General features: G+C 36.5%; 2 protein-coding genes across 3 annotated transcripts in view; one reads left to right on the top strand and one right to left on the bottom strand.

Moving 5' to 3' along the window:
- The window catches only part of LOC107741414 (O-acetyl-ADP-ribose deacetylase MACROD1-like), a 58,772-nt gene that overhangs the window by 7,191 nt on the left and 28,541 nt on the right, over positions 1–23,040 (bottom strand). The window contains exons 4-5 of the mRNA XM_016554140.1: positions 12,304–12,333; positions 14–135 (exon numbers count right to left, since the gene is read on the bottom strand). Coding sequence (XP_016409626.1) covers positions 14–135; positions 12,304–12,333 — 152 coding nt within the window. The remainder of the gene's footprint in view (positions 1–13; positions 136–12,303; positions 12,334–23,040) is intronic.
- Positions 16,535–23,040, top strand: part of LOC107741397 (leucine-rich repeat transmembrane protein FLRT1-like) — a 20,175-nt gene continuing 13,669 nt past the window's right edge. The window contains exon 1 of one of the 2 annotated variants that reach the window (XM_016554109.1): positions 16,535–16,708. The gene's annotated coding sequence lies outside the window, so the exon portion shown is untranslated. Of the gene's footprint in view, positions 16,709–17,752; positions 17,791–23,040 lie in introns of those variants that run through there. The other variant, XM_016554119.1, reaches the window with a different exon arrangement.

The raw sequence follows: 23,040 nt of genomic DNA, 5'->3' as shown, positions 1-23,040 counted from the left end.
TTGAGACCCTCACCACGGTCCGCAGGTGGTTCTTAGTTGCTGTGTGCAGACAGGTATAATAACAGCTTCTCAGTGCTTGTTCCTCTCTCTCCCCCACTGAATCATGGACTATTGGCCCCACGGTGTGAATAACATCTGTGAAAGAGACAAAGCCAAAGAAAGACAGAAATCATACAAAAATATCAGAAAAATATGTGAATGTGTTTCATAACTTCAACTTCCTGTCTGCATCCCTCCCTTTTATCTATCCATGTTTCTAAAACATACATTTGTTCATGATATCGTTCAAAGGTTTGGGTCTGTACGATTTAAAAAAAAATAAATTAATACTTTCATTTAGCAATTATTCATTAAATTGATCAAAAGTGACAGTAAATGCATTTATAATGCCATCACAGGAAAAAAGTTAAAGGGAAAACGTTATTTTAAATTGTAATAATATTTCACATGTTACTGTTTTACTGTATTTTTGATAAAATAAAGCCCTAGGAGAGACTTCTTAAAAAAAATTAAAATAAAATCCAATCCCAAACTTTTGAACAGTAGTTAAAATATATTTAATTATAACTTACAGTAACTGAAATGGACAAGAGCAAATGTACTTTGTTTAGTCTGCATTTTGTGCAGTTAGATTGTTATATTGAGACTGATTCATCTAAATAAATGGTCAGATTTCCATTTTTGTCATTTAAATTAATTGTAATTCTTTTTTTAAATCATTAGTTAAAAAAAGATGAAAACCCTTATTAAGACATTTAAAAAAAAATTTTTTAATATAAATTATAAACTTTATATAAATTATATAAACTAAATAAATTAATTTATTTAGTTTATTTAAATTAAAAGATTGTAATCTGACCATATTCTGGAATTATAGTAAACAAAAATGGATTCATTTAATTTGGACTTATTTTATTTAAATTTAGAATTTAGGTCTTCTAAAAGCTAAAAAAAGAAAAAAAGTTTTTTTCAAACATGTCAAAGCACGATAAACGACCCAGTTTACCCTCAATAGCAAAAATGTTCCATTTAGTAGTGGTGTTGGTATATCAATTTCAGTGATCTTGGCTTTGACAGAACTTGGCCTTTGTATTACAGTGTGACCTACTTACAGAAATAACAGATTGCTATTGGAAGGGTCTTTTGGCTTGTTTCTTCTGATGAGGTATGGTAATATATAATGATATATTACTCCACAATATCGAAATATCTCTTCGCAGTAACTGCTGTACTGATAGATGCTGTCAACAACTGAGGTGATGTGCATTGGGAGTGTTTAATCTTTTACCACGGTAACCACAGTTTCTGGCACAATACCATAGTGACTGCAATTATTAAAAATAAATATAAGAGTTCATATGGAATCAGCTTCAAACTGTGTAATTGATTTCACAATCTTTTTACTGGCATGTTACCACTGTTTACTGTAATAACAGTAGCAATGGCAGACACTAATAAATGTTGGCAGATTCTATGGTTTCCATGGTACATGTTAATAAGAGTAACAAGAAACAGCTCAAAGCATCAAATTAGAGATTTTATTCTAGTTCAAAAAGGAAGTTATCGATTTGATGCATTCCAAAGTAGAAATTTTTACTTTTAATCTAAAATGTAAGCGTTTAATTGAAATGCCGTTTTCTAAGTCAAAGAATATGACTGTTATTTAAATAATTATAAAATTATGTCTAGACTGCAATTGTTTTACACATAAATGCTACCAAATTAATAAAATAATAATACAGTACATACATTACAAGCTTTAGTAGGCTTTCTGTATAGGAGAAAGCTGAAGAACCCCTAATGTGTCACACAAACTTGTTTATTCATTGTGTCTAGACTTTTGATTAGCTCTCCTCTTATTCACTTACACTAACTGCACTTTCAGTTTGTTGTTCCCATCTCTGCCATCTGTCTGTTTCTCAATTACTAAAGCCCCACTTGTCTCGATCCTGCACCCTCTCATCTCAATTTCCTGTTTCCTCCTCCCATTGACACTCAGCTCAACCGCAGACATCATGTCCATTTCCCTTGTCCTCCTTTTCTGTCCAAAACATTCATCCATCTGTCCTCTCAATGTCTCGTGTCCTTGTGTGTCACATCTGTGGCATCTCCTCAATCTCTCCCCTTTGCCCCGCTTGTCCTTTGGACATCCAGCAGCCCACCATCAGTTACACTCCCACTCCTCTTTCGCTCATCCATCCACCCCCCGCATCCCTCCCCGACACCTCTCTGCGCTGCGTGCTGTCCGGCTGCGTTTATTTACCGCTGCACTCTGCAGTGTTTACAGCATCGATCCACCTCTGTTTGTTTAGTCCAGCAGCACCATCATACATCAAGTTGGGCAGAGACATAACTCACACAGAAACACACACATACATAAACACACCCCGACTTGCAGACACTCGCATATGAAGTGCAAAAGGAAACAATGGATAGGAAAGGAAAAAACAACAGAGAACAGTGGGCATATGTTTGACTGGAAGTACAGTATCACAAAGTGTTGTCATGTTTGTGGCACAGCATGATCTGCTGAAGCGGGTGTAGAAGGAAGAGAGACAGGATGACAATCACTGCAGACACAGGTGCAGCTGGAGGTGAAAGCAAACTACGAAAAACTGCCGGGAGGTTTAGATATCGCACTGCTCAACTCTTCCTCTGTCGCTCCTGTTTGCTCTCTAAAACAAACACACACAAGCACTCTTACAACAGAGCGTGTGTGGGGAAGAAAGTTAAGAGTTCAGAGTTACAGTGTAGCACAATGTAGATTCAGAACCTTGTAGTTAAACAGTATTTACTGAAATGTATAATTTAAGCTGTAAATTGGATGAGTTACCTTTCATACTTGTTGTAAAGTATACCCAAATAATATCACCTACAACAAGTACTGTGTCTGTGTACTTATGCATGTCAGGGTTTCAACACAAAATTAAAAATAAAGAAATTACATATTTATACATGTATATTTATATATTTTTTAATTTAACATTTGTGTTGAAACCTGACATACAGATAAAGAGACACTTGTATTTTGTATATAAATTATGAAACTATATATAATTTATTTAGCAACAAGTGATTTGGTGTATTTAAATTGGTTAATAATAATAATACATAGCTGTATCTAAAATTAATAAGGGCCAATAAAATATTAAAACAAACCAAATTTGTTTATTTATTAATTTATTAAAAAAATACATATTTAAATAAATAAATAAACATATAAGCTACATTTTTATAGATTACTGTATTAGTATTTTATTAGCCCCTTATTCATTTTAGATACATATATTTATTTATTTATATATTTACATTTCAAATTTATTTCAAGATTATTTATGTATCGTATTTCAATACTTTTTGTGGTTTTGTACTTTAATATATGCTGGGTCACAGCATCAGTGTGCATGTGGTCGTACAGACTGTCTTCTAAAGCCTGATCCTGAGAAAACACACTGTTCTTTCTGCCCACGCAGCTCCCATACTACACACCAAAACCTGACAACACCCATAACGTATCGATGAATCTACTCCAAACTTGCTATTATCAAGCTCTAAATCACTCCTCTGTTTGTTCCCCCCTCCTTCCCTCCTTCCTCCTGCCTGCTCGCCTTTCTCTTTCCTCCTCTCCCTCCCTCTCAGTGAAAGGTTGTCTGTCTTTCCGCTACCAAGTCTCACTGTTCACTCATCCAGACCAAACCCAAGCCTCCCGTCTCGTGCACAAAGGGAGGCCCTGGACTCTTCCACCAAACCCCCTGGAGAAGAAAAAGTCACCGTGCACAACTATATCCCCATTCTGCAGCAGGGGAGCAGGTGCGTCGATTTAAAAAAGGCAGCCAGCTAAGATGGACTGCTTATCATCTGAAAGGTCTGAAGGTGTTTGACTCACTTTTTGTGTTTCTCTCCTTTTTCTCAAATTCAAATCTGCTTGACAGTTGAGTTACAATGTACCAGCAGTCCCCAGCCGATCAAGCATGACGGCCCGCACAATAGTTCGCTCTCCTTTCACATTTGCTTTCATCCGATCCGTTATGACAAGAAAATGCTGTGATTTTGAGAAAGCTGCGGTCCAAAATTCATTCGAAATAACAGAAATAACAGTATTTCATTGAATTGTTTAATAAATATAATTAAGTAATTGAACCTTGTTATTCATCCAGTCTATGAGCAAATGATGGATAGGTGGAGAGAGAGAGAGAGAGAGAGAGAGAGAGAGAGAGAGAGAAAGGGATTAGTTAAATAACAGGAGAGAAGGGTGGGTGTTCGATTGGCCTGTGTGGATTTTAATTAGGGTTAATTGGCCACAGAGGGAAATGAAGGCTCAGGAAGAATATGTGTATGTGTGTGTATTGATAAATATGCTTCTCTCTTCTCTTTCTCCCCCCTAGCAATGGTTGTTTTGTATGGTTGCGTCCCTAGTCAAGGCTGTATTGGTACACAGGTGGACTTAGGGACTAACAGGAGCTGCACATTCTGCCTTTCATACACCAATGAGATCCACTGGGTTTCTAGTTCACCCCCTCAACCTGGGCAGTGCATGTATTATTACTATACATCTGTTTTCCTATAAGACACAAACTATCACTCACAACATGTGCAAACTGCAGCTCAGGCAGTCAAAACATGACAATACTCTATACAAACACTCAAATCTCAGATTTTATTTAGGGGCTTTTGACTGTAGTTAGAAATGCTTTCCAATACTATCACGCATACTTTGGGTTCAAACTGAAGTATATAATTTCTGTGCCACCGAACGGAACAGCAAAAACAAACCTTGTTTTCAAAAAAAGTTTCCAAATACGCCCACATCAATCGTTGATTGAATAATATGATAGCCCCGCCCCCAACTCACACCACTGGTTGAGTGAGTGTTGTTGTGTAGAACAGCAATAGGGGAGTTTTCATAGCACCACAGAAACATAATATTTACAGTATTGAACAGCATAAGATATACTTATAATTGTCTCTGAATATTAAGCTGGGATAGAAGAAAGTATTTAAATGCTTAAAAGTTACATAATTCAGCTTTAAGGATTTTTTAAAAATTAACTTAAAAATTAAATTTTTTTTTGAATGAAACCTGAAGTTTCCCTTCATTGAAAGTCCAGGTAACAAAAAATTAGATCCAAGATCAAGGCATTTTAAAATGAATCCATGTGAATCTGACAGTTTTATTGAAGTCTTGTAAAAGAGATATGGACACTTTATATGATGAACAGATTTAATTTAGGCTTTAATTTTTTAGTTTATGGATCTGGAACAACATGAGGGTGAGTAAATGATGACAGAATTTTAATTTTGGGGTGAACTATCCCTTTAAACTCTTCTTGCAACGGATATGATTGACATCTCAAATCTTTCAACATGTTGAAGAGAGGTTTGCTATTACTTTTCCAAATGACCATTGTGTTCATAATCTGGTAGATGACATAATGGATGAAAAAATACCAAAGATTTCCACTGAGGGAGTGACCTGAGCCATATTTAAAATCCAGATATGACACTTGGGGATCGGCTGAACACCCAAGCATTTGTAGCAGCCAGTTTTGCATATACAAATGTAAGAAAGAAAATGTAAAAATCTAGTGAGAGAGAAAGGGAATGAATTCTAACCCACATCTTCATGATGCTCTACCTATGAAAATAAGTAGAAAACCAGAAAATTGTAATTTTTAAATGTTACATTTTCACAGTTCACAAATCAGAAATACCTGTTCATACATAACTTATAATTAGATCAGTCATTATAAAAGCAGTGTGCGGTGGACACAGTCAGACACAAACACTAATTCCAGTTTTGCAATTACTGCTGATATTTACTGTTCTACTTCCCACGAATTAGACAAGGAAATTACTGCTAAGTGTGCGAATAAATTAAAGTGTGCTTGCTTCTGTAAACACTGTCTGACTACATAATTACTGAATACTCTCTGGAAGAGTGAAAGAGAGGGAGGGAGATGGAAGGGGGGAGGGAGGGAGAATGATAGGCAAAAAGGTTTGTGTTGATGGTTTATTCATTTATTCATATGGCAGCGTGCAACATGTACGCGACCGTTTGACATTTCGCTAGAGAGGTTGCACAACACCTGCTTACAATCCTAAAACAGGAAATGAAAAACCTTGCAAAAAATGTACTTTATGACATTTATGAAGTGTAATTTAGTTTCTACAAAAGTCTGACGCTGACTTTGAAGCGATCAAGCGTAAACACAAGCAAGGTTTGCTCTTCGCCTTATCCATCCAAGCTGCGTACTGAAAAAGATGCCCAGGTTTAATTCTACGAAATGATTCTGAATTCATCATCCTACATTACAGAGTTCAAAACATTTGATGTTTATATGCCATTTGCATGATGATTGGTGTGTTGAGTGACTCACGTTTTGCAGGTAGACCGTAGGCTCCGGTGATCTTGGCCTCCCCCGTTTCACAGCCGTTCAGAGTGCCACATTCCTTCCTTAACAGAGGACCAGCCCCACGTCAGACACAAACACTAATTCCAGTTTTGCAATTACTGCTGATATTTACTGTTCTACTTCCCACAGTTTAGTACAGTACAAAGAGAGAGATGAGAAAGAAAAACATAAACTTGGAGAGAAAAATCAACTAAAGATTAAGTAAATCTTAACAAAGAGAAATTTTTATACATTAGATACTATATATGTGTGTGTGTGTGTGTATTTATGAAGTAAATAATTGAATTATTATTATTGTAAAAATACAGAAAGTTTTCTGTTAGGTTTAGGTTATGATTATATACATTTCAGAATTACAGAATATATATAGCCAAATATCCAAATATTTTTCCATTGCAGTTTACCAACATGCACGATATATATTTCTAAACCTGGATAAATATGCTTTAACACTGCATAGCTCTTCCTAAAAATATTGCATGACAACAATTATGCAGTTCACTATATTAAGGTGGGGGCGACACAGTTTACCCAGAGACACATCTTACCCCACTCTCCCCTGGAGAAACACTGTCAATTAACTCTAAAAATTAAATGTTTGCACTGTCGTCCCAAACCCATAAGACAAGTTACAATATTTTTGAATGAATGAAACCTTATGTTTCCCTTCATTGAAAGTCCAGATAACCAAAATTAGATCCAAGATCAAGGCATAGTAAAATTTATCTCCACTAGCAACCCTCTACATTGCGAGTAAATCACTCGCATATGCGACTAAATCTTACTCTGGGCGACTAAATAACGTCTAACATTAAAAAAAATTTTTTTTAATTTTTTTTTACAAACCCAACCCCCATTTATCATTTGAGGACACAAAAAAAATCTGATTTCTCATAGCACTGAGGGCAGCAATTTGAGGACCATAACAGTTTTACTCAAGGGTTTTCAGCACCCTGGCACTTTTGCTGATATGTGCTCAGAATCCACAGGAGCGAGAGATAGAGTGATAAAAAGATAGAAAGATAGGGAATATATACCGAGAAATACCATAGAGATAGTGAAGTGGAGAGAAAGATGAGGAAAAAACTGAGAGAGACGGAGGGACAGATGGAGGGAAGTTGTACTCAGGGCTTTGGAGCGGCGGAAAGAAGGATGAGAGGAAGGAATAAGGCAAAAGATGCAAATGTGGTGACGAGGTATGCCTGTTGGGAATAGTTTGCCTTCCTGTGTAATTGCAACACGCGTGCACACACACTTTTTATATTACACAGACATCTTGTTAGCAGGTGCTAATTGGCTTCTTGCTTACCTGATAGGGGGTTTGTGACACTGAACAAAAAACATATAATATTTTCCTATACTGCATACACAGCTTTTTTTTCAGTCCTCATTTACAAGTGCTCTTCACATGCAACCCCATGCAACATCTAACCACATGCACGCAAACATGCATGCATCTGCAGTGCACACACATTTTCTGCATACAAAAGCATTCGTTAGCAGTTCAATTTCCCATCAAATCAGTTTGGTTGGACTGAGCGGCACTAACAAGTGTTATTGAAACACACCCTTTTATTGGCTGAGCTGGTCACCATGGCAGCCATTAGTAAGAGCATTTGATTGGATCTGGCACATCTGCTTGCCCGTGTCACAAATCCCTTGACACCAAAGCACTATCTCTCTCTAAACACTTGCCCGGCGCTCTGGTTTTCAACCAGAATACCAACATTCCACTCAGTGCCAAGAACACACACATTCTCAGTCAAAAAATAAAACAATCAATTAATACTTATCCATGGGTGGCTTTCCAGATTGTTAGAAACAGGGCAAAGAAATCTCACAAACAGACTTGAAGGAGTTTTAAAAAAAAGGAACCATATGCCAAAATGCAACATTACACCACAAACGCAACAAAACCCCCAAAGAGACTCTAATGTCACTGTGTCCTTTCGTACAATCTGGAGCTCTCTCAGCTCTGAGTATCAGGACTGATGTCTCCCACTGTAATGAACAGAAAATTTTGATCGCCTATAGTTATGTGTGCCATTTCCAAGTATGATCCATTTGACCGTGAACGTAGAAAATCCAGCATGAATTATTTCCATCACTCACAGCCTCTCTTTTTCCTTCCTTATGCACTTTCTTTTACCGTGCTTCTTCCTTTCAGTTCCTGTCTCGTACACAGCAAATAAGACTTGTTTTTAGAAAATATTAAATAAAAAATTCCAACCCCATTGGAAAATATTTATGCTTAAAGACAATGCAGTAAGAAAAATAACAGACTTATTCTCCTAAACAACCTTTATTATACACATTATCCTATTATATTATATTATATTATTATATTATTTAATAATTTAATCACGCTTTTCAAGTGATTAAAGAATATATCTTGAATGAGGCTTAGTTTACTAATGTCACTGGCAAATAGTTTTGTTCTTCTTGTTTTAAGCATAAATCTAACAAAATGTAGTGAGGTTTATGCTCTAAAACAATTCACCAGTGAGGTAATAAAAATAAACTTAATTTAAGATATATTCTCTGAAAACAAGTCTTGTCATATTGTTCCAAGTAAATTTTGTTTTAAGGATGTTTAGATATTATACCTGAAAAAGAAAAGACTAAAATACTTAGTTCAGCCAAAAAATGACAATTCTGTCATTAATTATGTCATTTAATTAATTAATGTCATTAATTACTCACCCTCATGTCATTCCAAACCCCTAAGACCTTAATTTGTGTTCCAGCAGAAAAAAACAAAGGTCTTACAGGTTTGGAACGACATGAGGGTAAGTAATTAATGACAGAATTTTCATTTTTGGGTGAACTATCACTTTAGTAAATTGGTTTTTGCAGTGCATCAAAAATGCTGACTGAGCATGGATGGTGCTAGAGTCTTTAAAACAGTATCCGAAACAAACTATATACCACTATACGACACATCCTAACTCATCCATCTTTTCTTTATTCTCTCTTCTGTTGTTTTAAACACATCCTCTTTTTTTTGCCCTCTCAGCTTTAGTGCTTTTCCTGCTTTAAACACCAACAGGCAGTGACTAACCCCTCATCTCTCTCTCTGCATGCAATGCTCTGAGGCTGTGTCCTCCCTGATGTATAGTTTGTCCCTGCCTAATTATCACCCAGGTTTGCCTTAACAAACCTCAGGAGTAGAGCCAACAAAAAGAGAGGGAGGGAGTGCGAGTGCAAGGAAACCAATGTGTTTGCATACTGGTGACAGAAATAGAGAGGAAAGAGGTGATGGTGTAGGGCAGAGAGACAGAAGGATGGGTGAGGAGCAAAACAGAGAGAGGTGAAAGGGAGATGGAAGACATGCAGAGGCACGAACTGACAATGAGGTTTAAAACAAGAGAGGTGAAGGTCAAGCCTAAATCAATCGCATTTGCCATTTGTGTTTGAGAAACTGCATAAAAAACCCAGGTCAATATACAGCAGTGCGCACTTCTGAATTTGTGTTTGTGTGTGCGAGATGTGGTTCTGATGAGTAGGATTCTCAAGTGCAGATTCATCACTGGTATTGATTAGCTAACGCGCAGGCACTTAACACGGGCAGAGAGCAAGAGCGGCACACGCTTACAATCGACATGCACATGCATACGCGCAAATACTGAGTCAACAGTTGGACATTTCTGTTCATTTGCATAGCACTCTACTATCGTAAATTACATACATTAGATCTCGGAATGCACTTTCAAAATGCACACACACCTCTCAAACAGATAGGGTATGTACACTATCGTTTCTGTTCAAAAGTCTAGGGTGGGTAATATTTTTTTATGTTTTCAAAAGAAGTATCTTATGCTCACAACAGCTGAATTTAACTGATCAAAATACAATAAAAACAGTATAAAGTAATATATAGAATATATTTAAAAAAAAGTAATTTATTGCTATGATGGCAAAGCTGAATTTTCAGCAGCTATTTCTCCAGTCTTCAGTGACACATGATCCATCAGAAATCATTCTAATATGCTGATTTGCTACTCAGTAAACATATATTATTATTAATGTTGAAAACAGTTGTGCAGCTTAATATTTTTTGTGGAAACTGTCATATATTCTTTGATTAACAGTAAGTTCAAAATGAACAGCATTTATATTGAAATCTTATAATATGATAAAAGTATTTACTGTCACCTTGTGATCAATTTAATGCATCCATTCTGAATAAATCAATTGATTTCTTAAAAAAAAACTTTTGAATGGTAATGTACATTAGATTTAACATAACACATTTCAAGTGTGTAATAAGTTTTAAAATGTGAAAGCACAAAATTAGATATGTACAATTATCATAGCTATTGACGGTGTTCACATTTGTAAAACAATGCTCATTAATAGTGTCACACATGACAACTAGTCTGTTTGTTGTGTGAAATATTGCAGTTTACTTTTAAATGGTTCATAATTTAAGTAATTTACAAGAATGTTTACTTTGTGATAATGACTGTACATTATCTTGCTACCAAATAAATTTAATGTTCATTTATCACATATTACCCTATTTTATTTATGTGAAAAGAAAAAGAGACTGCACAAAATGCCGTAACTTGCCAGTTAGGAACAAGCATTCCAGAGAAGTGTGTTTTATTTTTGAATGCTGTCCTGAAGGAATAGTTCACTTTTACTTGCCCCCATGTCTTTCCAAACATGTATGACTTTCTTCTGTGGAACACAAAGGAAGATATTCTGAAGAGAATAAGGTTTGATTTGCATTGTATCAGATGGGGGGGGGGAACGATATTAGTTTGGAATGATATTAGGGCGAGTAAGTGATGAGAGAATTTTGAGTCTTGTGTGAACTATCTCTTTAATACTGTCAAGATGGTTTAGCAGCTAGTCTGGTGGAAAAGGGTGTGCTGATATGAGATAGCTACTGTTGCAATTTCAGGTTAGAGGTAGTTTCACACTGTGCACAGTCTATTGGAAAAACAGCTGTTACATGTAACACACTCGTTATTTAGAACCTCTTGGGAGCAGGAACATTACAGGCCCATAACTAATGACTAAAAGTGCAATCTGAGATAATTGCAGACGTAGTTACGGATCCTCAGGAGAAAACTACTTATTTGATGGGCTGTAGTTTATATGTTGGATGTCTAACAATGTCAGTATTGTCCTGATTGTATTTACAAACAATACTACAACATCTATCATGAAACATGTTCAAAAATACATAGAATAACCATGGCACCATATCCAAAACATCATGGCAGCTTGGTACTTTTCTGTCCTTTAAATATTAGTTAAGACTTAACTGTTTGTGCAGCTGCAATGCCAAAGAAGCTCACTGTTTGATGAATATGTGTATGTACAGATAGATGGGAGAAATCTGAAGGCTTTACTGTATTTCTGAGAAGATCTACCATCTTGTCAGATCAAAGTACTTTTTAATACATCACAGTGAGCAAACAGTTTCGAAAAAGCACAGTCTCTCTTTAATTCCACCGTTTTATTCCGAATCTGCTGATTAATTGTTTTTCTCTTGTCGATGTTTGTGGGCATGTGTGTGTGTGCGTTGGGAGGGAAGGGCAGCTCTATCAGAGATGGTTTAAGAGTTTAGCGCTCATTTCATCTCACTGGGTCTCTAATCGCTCTTTTGCTCCTCAAATAGCGCCTCTGTTCTCACTCACGGCGCTATCAGAGATCGTCTGTTAAAATTCTGAAAAGTGCTAAGCCTCAGGCTGACAACAGCTCCCATCACACACATACGTTCTCGCTCTCTCACCTTTATTTCCACCTGCTGATTCTCACTTGCTCTCTTTCACCTTCTAATTCCTCTCACCTCTCCAATGCTTCTCTCCTCTAATGTCTTTTCCCTAGATTCGTCTCATTCAGCCTCAGAAAAAGTGGGGGAAAAGGATTGACTCACCTCCTCCTCCACCCAGAAGTGTCTTGTTAGCTGAAACAACAAAAAGAAAACAGAGCACGCTTCAGGGAAGATGTCAGAGACATTACAGCAAGAAAAACAGTGACTTTAAACCAAATTTATGTCTTACTGGTGACTGACAATACAAATTCTATCAGAGGGGAGAAGGTCAAGTATGAGAATTAGTTAAAGAACTCAATATTAATACACTACCATTCAAAAACGTTTGAGGTCAGTAAGATTTTTTTGTTCTTGAAAAAAAGTTTCTTATGCTCACCATCTTCATTTAACCAAAAATTAGTGTAAAAAAAAACCTATTGTGAATTCCTGTGGTGGCAAAGCTGATGTGGTGCTCAACTAAGTTTCTTACTATCATCAATGTTGAAAACAGCTGTTCTGGCTAATAATTATAAACATCTTTACTGTGACTTTTAAAATATATGTGTCCTTGCTAACAAAAAAATATGAATTTGTTTAAAAAAATGGTAGTGTATATAAACTTTTCATATTATAATATAATATAATATAATATTTTTCACTATATGAACCCTTTAAATGTGCCATAATTCGTTCAGATAGTGGATAAGCTCCTTTGTCAGATTGCATAGATGTGCCTTATGTCCCTTACAGTTTTCTGCTTGCTTAGTAAACTAAGCAAAATACAGTCATGAGCCTGGTCATTCAAAGTGCTAATTGACATTTCCATCAATTCAGTAAAAATCAGGGTCTTGAACCTGTGTCATAGGTGAAACGAAAGCCTTTATCCAATTTTACAAATTAAACTAGATACAGAGCTGCTTTTTCATTACGGGACCTGAATGATAGACAATATACTGCAAAATGTTTTTGTCTATTAGTTTTAATTTCAATAAAAAGGAAAAATTGCATCCATTCGCATCAAACAGGGCTGAGTGTTTGAGTTCAAGTACGAGGCTGTTGCACAATGCAGCACTAAAACAACATTGTTTCATGATCAGACAGTGAAGTTAAACACAAATGAGCAATAAGATTGCTGATTATTTTTTCCCATTTAAAATTCATTACACCTCTGCACATGGACATTAAACCGCATGATAAGTGACGTGCTTATGAACCAACAAATAATTTACCAGATGGAGTTAATGTAAGCCCAGACAAACACATTTTTTCAAACGAATAGACACACAGCCACAGAAAAAAGGACAAACACGCACACACACAATTTAGCAACAGAGATAGACTGACAAACAGAAAACAGTATGGAGAGAGAGGTAACCATAGCAACCCCAAAGCCCAAAGGTTTGTTACTGAAACCTAGTTAATTACACAGGGAGGGCAAAGGAGGAAAGATGGAAACAGACGAGATGAGAGAGACAGAGCAGGAAAGATGTAATTTGCAAGTGGATGTCCCTTTCTCTTCTGTCTCTCAGAAACAAAATCTACTAGTGAGAAGAAAAAAGGGATCAGATATGCATAAGGAAGGACAGAGAGCAAAACAGTGGGAGAAAGAATGAGCGAAGGCTGTAAGTTGATGATACCCCAGGGAGAGAGATTTGCCATCTGCTTAAACCCTGTGTGCAGTGTCTTACCCAGGGGAAGGGTGACAGTAGTATAGAGATGATGATGTTCACACACACACGACTCTGTGAGGCATATACTGACATGATGAGATTGTATGCGGGAATGTGTTCACAAAATACAATCTTCTTATTCAGAACTGTAACAATTCCTTTCAGGCAAGATGAAATGGATCTACGAAAACAATGTCCATGAACATCAATACCGAGGTTGGGATTGTAAACAAAAATACTGTGCTGATTCTTATTGTCAATTCGACTCCACACAGCAAAGCACACAGCAAGAAGCAATATACGGCAATGATGAGAGTTTACGGGTGGATTAGGATCACAGAGAGAGATTAGAAAAAAGAAAAACAAATGGATGAATAGTTGAGAATCAAAAAAAGTTCAACAGAAGGTTGGGGGTTAGAGGAGAGACGGACGTGGAGGAGAGGCAGACAGAGAGCGAGAGATAAAAGCCGGGAGGTATAGAGGGATCAAGAATGTGCAACAACACAGGTACAAAAACACTAAATGAAAAGATGAAAAGAACAAAAGAGAAAAGTATTTTTTTTTCCTTCAAGAAAACAGCACAGCATGAGTTTGCATCACAATACACAAGACAGAGAGCAATCGAGAGTGGGTTTTTTGCTTTTTATAATAAATGCATTAATTAGAGGAGCTGACAGAAAAGTTCTAGATCTCATTTTTCTTTTTTTTCCCAAAAAAAGGGTTTAAACATGATTAAACATTTTTTAATGACTTAAAAAGTATAAATAAGTAAAAAATATAAAAATAAGTAAAAAGTATAAAAAAGTATAAATACTTATAAAAGTAACTTACATATTAGGAATTTTTCATCTTTAATTACATAATTAAATGAATTGAAAAGAAAAGCCATTGCAATTGCAATGTTGAATTGCAATGTTAAATAGACATTGCAAAAAGAAGCTTTAGAAAGAAATAATTTTGATTCAACGTTGCATAAATGATGATAATAAATAGGTATTAATGGGTTTTCATTGGTGAAATTGAGCAAAACAGACAATATAGACAATACTGTGCCTAAAATTAAACACAATATTGACTTCTTGATTGTTGAACTATTGTATAATATTACTTTTGCAATCGTGTAGATATTCAAGAGAGAAAAACCCCACACTTGCTCATGTGATATTGCTAAACTATATCATATGATATAAATATAAGACAAAAAACCCATACAGGGCCATATTTTGCCCTCACATCTTGAATTTTAGGGGCATATAACTGCAGTCTAACAGCCTACCTCACGCAGTCAGTCGTTTGTCCTGCATCATGTTCGTTAGAAACTGTCTGCAATGAACAATAAGATGACAAACTGGTCTAGACCATGGTGGGGTGTGTTAAATGCGTTAATCATTTTAATGCATTATTTTTTCCATAATTAATTGCACCAAATTAACATGTTAAATCTACAGCCCTATATAATATAATAAAAACTAAGTATTGTAAATAAGTATTTACTGTACGCATTTATTAGTCATACAAATACCACATCAAGCGTTATTATTCAGAAAAGGTGATGGTCAAGTGTTTGGAACGGAAGTCTGTTTCTGAAATAGCCTGCCACCAGGGAGAGGGGGTGAAACCAGTGACAGAGAGACGTGTTGTGTACTGTATGTCTGAACAGATGTCCTTAATGTCTGACACTCCAGAACCCTGCAGACACCTTGGCTTGTGCGAACTATTGCATTCATAAACACACAAACATGTACTGTACATTACACAAACCTCCCCTCAGGAGGACAGCTTTATAAACATTTCATTTTCTCTATGTAAGGCTACAATTACATGCAAGTCAAAGTCAATCCAACTCACAGTTCATTGCAGTGATAGCTCAGGACATGCACACTGCCTCAAAGTCACTTGCAGCCCTAGAGGGAGGCCCTATCAGCAAACTGCATGCCATGCATTAAAATTTAATATGACAAAACCACAAAAAAAAAAAACACCAGATAATGCTGTACACAATCACATTATTCAAAAGGCGAATCAAAGTCTCAATGAATAAGTAAACATTCCATTAATTATACATTGACAATACTCTACAAGCGGCAAATGGGAATAAAAACTGGCTTTAGCAAGTGAATAAAATTCTTCAAGATGCCAGTTGGCTGTTAATTTTATTTAGAAATGCAAGGTTACATGGTTTATGCATGTGAGTGATCAAACACCAAGATGCCTGCTAAAGAAAATGCTTGTAGTGTAATAACTTTTACCTGATGAAAATTTATTATCTCAAGTGTATATGTGTCAGATGTGGTGAAAATTAAAGTTTGAACCTTACTGTTAGTTGTTTTTTAATATATTTATTTAATAAAAATGAATGTTCATAGAATAGTCAGATATTAATTTATATGGGCTATAGCCTAACACATGCACATGCATAAACTGTTGTATTTACTGTCGTATCGTATAAGCATAAGACACATATTTCGACATTTTACATAATTTAACATAAGCCTTAATGTAATATATAAGACAATATCCTGTTGAAAGATGGATGTTATTTTGTTCGTAAATTGATCTATGTTAAAACAAAAAAAAAAACACGTTACTCCGCTGAGGAGATGAAGGGGTGGAGTGGCGCGAAAGAGAGAGAGAGAGAGAGAGCGCGAGGCGCGCCGCTGAGTGACAGGAGAGAGAGAGAGAGTCCGAGCGCGCGCGACGGTCACAGCGCGCCTGACTGACTGAACTGAAGACTGAGACGGTTAAAAACACAGAGAACGGGACAAATCAAAACCACTGAGAAAAAAAAACGCGCTCTAGAAAAGAAGAAAATTTCGCATAATTTAAACGAAGGAAAGATGCCGTTTACCCAGACTGAGGTATGTTGCTCTACACACTTCTTCATATGAGCTACTTGTTACCAACGGTCAGTCTGAGTCAGCTCAACTCTGACTTCAACTGAAATGAGGTAGAATAAATATGTTTTTATACACATTATAAGCGCTGTTTAGAGAATACTGACATATTCTGGCTGAATGCGTACATTAGCCCTCTAATTTGTCTTTTTAATTTGTTTGCTCTTAAGCGCCTATTTAATCAGTCTGAGGCGGCTGCCACATGGAATTAAATGCAGGCGCTTTGAAATAAGATCCTGGATTGGGACTCTCATTCATTTATTTTAATGACCTGTTATTAAACGCGTGCGACTGTGTATAGTGCCTAAATGCGCTTGTTTGCTTGCGATGGCTATTTAAATACTGGTAGCTATACAATCTGGTGAAGATTTGCATTTGTTTTTGTACTTTCAGACCTGGTGCAGAGTTTGCATAGGAGTTCAGGGCAATAGTGCATCCGTCTTTGCACTGTACTCTCATAATCGGCATAAAGACAATGTAATACAGTAGAACATCTAATAATATCATTGAATATTAAAAGACATATTTATGGCACAGATTACGGACATTGCCCTACACTGCAATGTGATTTCAACTGAGATAGGTAAATCAGAACGCATTTTATAGCGGTTGTAAATGAGAACATGATGCTTGAGTTATGACTTACTTTTATAGTTTTTCTATGGATATATCCTGTTGTTTATATTAATGTTCACAGTAAAGTTCTCATTTTATGTCTATCTAGTTTTTCAATAAGACATCTGTGCAAAGAAAGAAAGAAAGAAAAAGAAAGAGGGAATTGCAGTTTTGGGTTGCATCTTATTTATGAAAGCCAAAGGCACTCCTCTGTAAATCTTCAGGGAAATCATCTTGATTTCTGAAGATGCAGTAAGTGCAGTGAGGGAGAGAGCGTGTGTGTCTCTGTGTGTGCGTTAACATGGAGGCAATACTTCTATATTTTATCATATTTCCTTATTTCCCTGCTCTGTTGGTGACAGCCAGGAAACAGTGGGGGGTTTGTAGAGTCGCCAGCATGAGTCCATAGCCATGCCAAAACAGTGGGGCCAGTATGTAACAAACACGCTTTACACTGCATGAGACACACACACACACACCCCTTCAAACACAAGCCCATCAACCCCAAAACCTTTTAATTAGTACCACCACAACTACGCTTACACTTCTTTTCTTTTACATAAGCACCTTTGAGCTATGCATTAATATTTTTATTGCATAAAAATAATCTATACATCAACTTAAAAAAAGAATTTTACAAAAGAAAATAGTCAAATTCAAGCAGCTCAAGTGATCCACCAAAGTCCATCTTGTGGTCACAAAAACACCACATGAACTACATCAAGAGTGAGACATTTGGGATTATCACAGTACTTCAGACCCAACTCCACTCACACACAGCAGATTACACAGATTTAGAGTACATCAACTCTAACGCAGATTAACATGGTGGTCAAATGCAGATGAGCAATGAAAGAAAGAGAGCAAGAGGCGGAGAGCAACACAGCTCAGTAAAAGAAAACTCACGAGAGATTAAATCTGTTTATGGTCTAAAAGTTTTTTTCCTTTCTGTTGCAACCATCTGAAAATGAACAAAACAAACACATGAGAAAATGTGATAGTAACATCATTTACATTTAAGAAACCAAACGCAAAGTTTAAGAAATGAACAAATTCTCTGTATTTTCAGGTATAGTGATTTGTTTTTGTTTTCACTGCAGATACAGCTTAAAATATCTGTAAAATCATTGGCAGATCTCTAGGCAGCAGGCTTGTTTTATAATTCACAGTTGGGCCTGTGAGAGTGGCGTGCGTGTCAGTGGGGTCACTCTGCAGTGGGTTGCATGACAAAAACACAGCACTACAAATTACAATAGGGATACAGCAGCTTCACAACTGACTTTTCTATATATGTTTTCATATATCAGAGAAAACAAATAATAGGAACACAGGTGTAAGTCACTTACAGTACACCTAAATGATTGTTAGCAATAGTGGAAAATGCACAAACAGAAAATTAAACAGACACAAGCTATGAGCTTTCTACATGGTCATTTTTATTGCAGCTAGTTCACTATAAATCAATGACTATAGCCTTTCTAATTAATTGTTTTGTCAAAGCCACTATGGTTTGCATCAAAACATCTAAGGCACTTTGCACACAAAAACTGCATGGCAGTACAGAATAGAGGAAAAAGTGAGATGTAACATACATTCATATTAGGGCTGCACGATTAATCGAATGTGATTGTCATGCGTATCATCATCGTAGAGATGATGTGGCTTCTTACACAGAATAAGGCACGCAACATATTTCATAGTATTCTAAGCGGTGATATAGGCCATGTCGATTAGCATTGCATTATATACTTTATTATAATAAAAATTATAATAAGACGAACTCAGATAAACCATATATTGTCGTAGTCGTGTGTTTATTAGTCATGTTGAATTAATGAAAGCAGTTAAATCATCTTTTTATTCAGCAACTGCTATAGGCATTTCCTGGGTTTCTTCTGCGAGGCGTATCTGCAGTTTCCGCGCAAGAGCGCCCTCTGGCCTTCGGATGGAGATTTACTGCTGATCACAGAACCGTACTTAACTGAAAGATACGTATGACAATCGCAGCTTCTGCCTAATCGCGATTTAATTTTGATTAATCGTGCAGCCCTAGATGTGCCTGTTACTGGTGGATGGTCTGAGGCTGGCCGACAGACTGAGCATTTCATGATCTAACTATCACTACTGTTGCTAGAACATTCTATCAGATATTGGGTACCAGAAAGTTTTTTTGTTGTTTGTAGAACAAAATGGCAAACAACACACACAAATAACACTTAGTCATATTCCTTTCACCCTGACACTCAAAGCAGGAACAATCACGCAGTCTTTTGGTATGGTGTTAAGAGTGTCCATTCAATATGCAAGTACTTCTAAAACTGCAATAATACAGTGTTCGCTCATGTTTTCTAGCCTGGCAACTGTAATAATCTCATAATTGATTTCCCAGACTCCCTAGCATTACCAAACACTTGTAATCTGGAGCTTTTACTCAGTGCTCTCAACAACAGTTACAAAGTGTGCTTTGCAGTTTTTGAAAATTATTGCTGCTTGCAATGCATATATCCATGGTGGTGATCTGACTCAGTTGAAAAGGATCTCTGTACAATTTTTGGTGAGAATGATTCTGTACAATAACCCAGCAATTTACATGCAGTTAGGGGTGGGTAATATGATCATCATCATGATATATCAATAATATGAGTAGTTTTTTCAAACGTTAACAAAACATATCAAGATATATATATATATATATTTTTTTTTTTTTTTTTTTTGGTAAATTATTAAATGCTAAAACTGAATAAACTTAAATGAACAAACTTGGCGTTGCATTTGCAACCATGTGAAAACAGGGGGTGCTGCAGCCCCCTTAGCACCCCTACTTCCCGCGTCCCTGATCATGGGCAACATGAACATAACATGGCAAACATGTTGCACTACATCAATGCTTAATAAAAGGCATTTCAGTTTTCCCCCTTTTATTAAGCACTTTCTTTTCATGATGCCAAAAAGTGATGACCACAATCAAACCACTTCTGGAAAATCTGAGAAATCTGAACAAGGTTATGACACCAATACTCTTCTTTTAATCCACTTACTTTAATCTTATAAAAGACTCCAACTGAATCATAATTTGTAAGTTATTGATTCATAATATATTACAGTAAGGAGATTGATGCACAGTTCAAGAGAGCTCTGAGCTCTTAGTAATGTCCTTTTTAAGGGCGGAAATGCAGTCAGACTACTCTTGCTCTCTGGAGAGGGAACAGCAGTCACACAACAATGAGTGTTTTGTCTTATCCTCTGCCAGGCCAGGGTTGTCATAGACACAGGACCTACGTCAGTGTCGTTTATTAATCAATGTGGCCGTTTTGGTCATTGACACAAAGTAATTTTTTATTTCGCCTCAATAAAACGCTCTTCTGTTAGACACAGATCTCTAGATGTGCCTCGCCTGCCGTGAACAAGACAAGAAAAGACAGCGTTGTCTGAAAGAAAGTATGATAGAGGAGACTGTGTCTGGGGCAGGCAGAGTTTATAGGTAAAATGGGTCTCAAAGAATTGCTTGTATAGCTCTAGAATCAATGAAATGGAGGCGCTATGAATTAAGTGAATGTGGCTCTAGATAATTGGACAAGGTCTGAAAGGGTCCCGGAACAGTCTGAATAGATGGATTTTATTATTCCCCGCAAAAACCAGCTGCAAGCTCTTAAATAGGCTTTGATAATGCAACTAGTTTTGAAGTGCTGCTAATTTTAGCATGTGGCAGGTTAATAGAGTGAGTCCGGACATACAAAATCACTTGTGTTCTATGCTACAACTGACATAAAGCATGCATGACTGGGCTTTTATTGAAAGCATGTCCATTTAAACCCTGCAGCCTTCATTACATAGCTTATCAAACACATGCTTGTTAAATCATTACAGCTCATTTATAATTTACATGCAGAGAGACCCATTCAAGCAGAGCTACAACTTTTTATATTTGTGCTCAGTTACTTAAAGTGATACAGTGTAGTGCAGGAAGAATGCATAAATGCATGTACGTGCTCACGCACAGCATGGTGCCTTGCAGTTTGGCTCTAAATGAGCTATAATAAAAACAAATGCACAGGCCTCCCATAGGAAGCCAAACACTGCTCAGCTTAGTAGAGATCGCTTCTGAACATGGTTCGTTTCACTCTGCTCGGTGAGTGGGGTTTGTCGAACATGTGGGCAACTTTGTTCACTGACCTAAATGCATGAATTGTCTTTATATAAAAAGTGCCACTTTTTATTCACCACACAGTGGGGGCTGTTTATTACGACATTTTGCTCTTTCTTGTTATGTGAAATGCTGATAAGAGAAATTTACCCACATTAAGTCAAATTCAGACAAACCTAATTATTTTTCTTCCCGTGTGGATGCTCTGCTTTTGAGTGTTTGTTTGATGTTCATAAGCACTGGCTGAGGGACAGCAAGAGGTATGATTGGTTGTTTGAATGTGATTGTGTGTGTGTGTGTGTGTGTGTGCGCGCTTGAAGACAGAGAGAAAGCAAGCAGTGAAGTATCTAGCACTTAAATTGTCTGCTTATTTCCAGTGACTGCATCATTTACAAAGAAACTGGGAGCATAAGAAAAAGAGAAGAAAAGGGCAAAGGAGAAATAGGAGTGACATGGCCATGCAAGGGAGGAATGCATTTTGAAAGAGAAAGAGGAGCTAGCTGAAATGCATCAGTGTAACTTGAACAGAAATTGATTTGTCAATGTTCAAGTATAATTCTAATAAAAGCCCATCTCATCTAGCTTGAAGGGTGGATTGTATATTGGTATAAAAACATTGGGATCACAAATGGGAAGGGAGATTGGGAAACAAAATAAATGAATAAATGCAAACAAATGAGAAGACAAGTGAATAAAGGAAAATGGCTGGAAGTAGTGACAATGACAAATGTATGTCATATATTGACATTATTGATGATATTATCACCTCAAGAAAAGTAAACATTATACATGGCAATCTTAGAAATGGGCATGGCAATAATAACATTTCCTCCAAAGAATAAAAGAAGGATGCATCTGAAAGAGGAAAAATTGATTAAAAGACGGGTGGAGTAAAAATGTGATTTAGCATTTACCTGTTCATTAGGGACCATGAGAGAGAGAAAAAGATGAGTGGTGGAATGTAGAAAGAAGGTTAAAAAAAGCATAAATGATTTCAGTAGCAAAATTTAATACATGAGGTGATTCATAACATCTTATTTTCTCTATTCAGACAACAATAAACTCAATACAGAGCATATTTCTCATCAAACCAAGGATCTTAAAATGCTCTGTTAAACTTGAGGGTCAAGAACATTAAGTCTTGTCCATTCAAATGATTTTTTTATGAGATGACTGCTTAGTACACATTTTATAGAGAGATGAGATGTGCAGCTTACGCTGTCAGAGTTTATATGAGGAGTAGAGTTTAATTCGCATGTTGCAGGTGCAGATATACAAATCCAAATGCACCACCATCATGCTGCCGCATTTGACTCCATCTTTCATGATTAAGAAAAGGTAAATAAAGCTAATTCATTCTCCACTTTCAGTAGGCATTCAAATTCATTCATGTATCTTCTTTGTACCTTATGAATTACAGTACAGTCATGCTGACATCTTGGCATCATGCATAGAGAAAGGCAAAGAATATTGAAAACAGTGGCATGTCACTCAAAACACACCAGCTTAAACTGAACTACAAAGTTATTGACAAGGC

This window comes from Sinocyclocheilus rhinocerous, unplaced genomic scaffold, assembly GCF_001515625.1.
Source record: "Sinocyclocheilus rhinocerous isolate Xijiao unplaced genomic scaffold, SAMN03320098_v1.1 scaffold431, whole genome shotgun sequence".
NCBI lineage: Eukaryota > Metazoa > Chordata > Actinopteri > Cypriniformes > Cyprinidae > Sinocyclocheilus > Sinocyclocheilus rhinocerous.
This window is presented reverse-complemented; position numbering and strand designations above follow the sequence as displayed.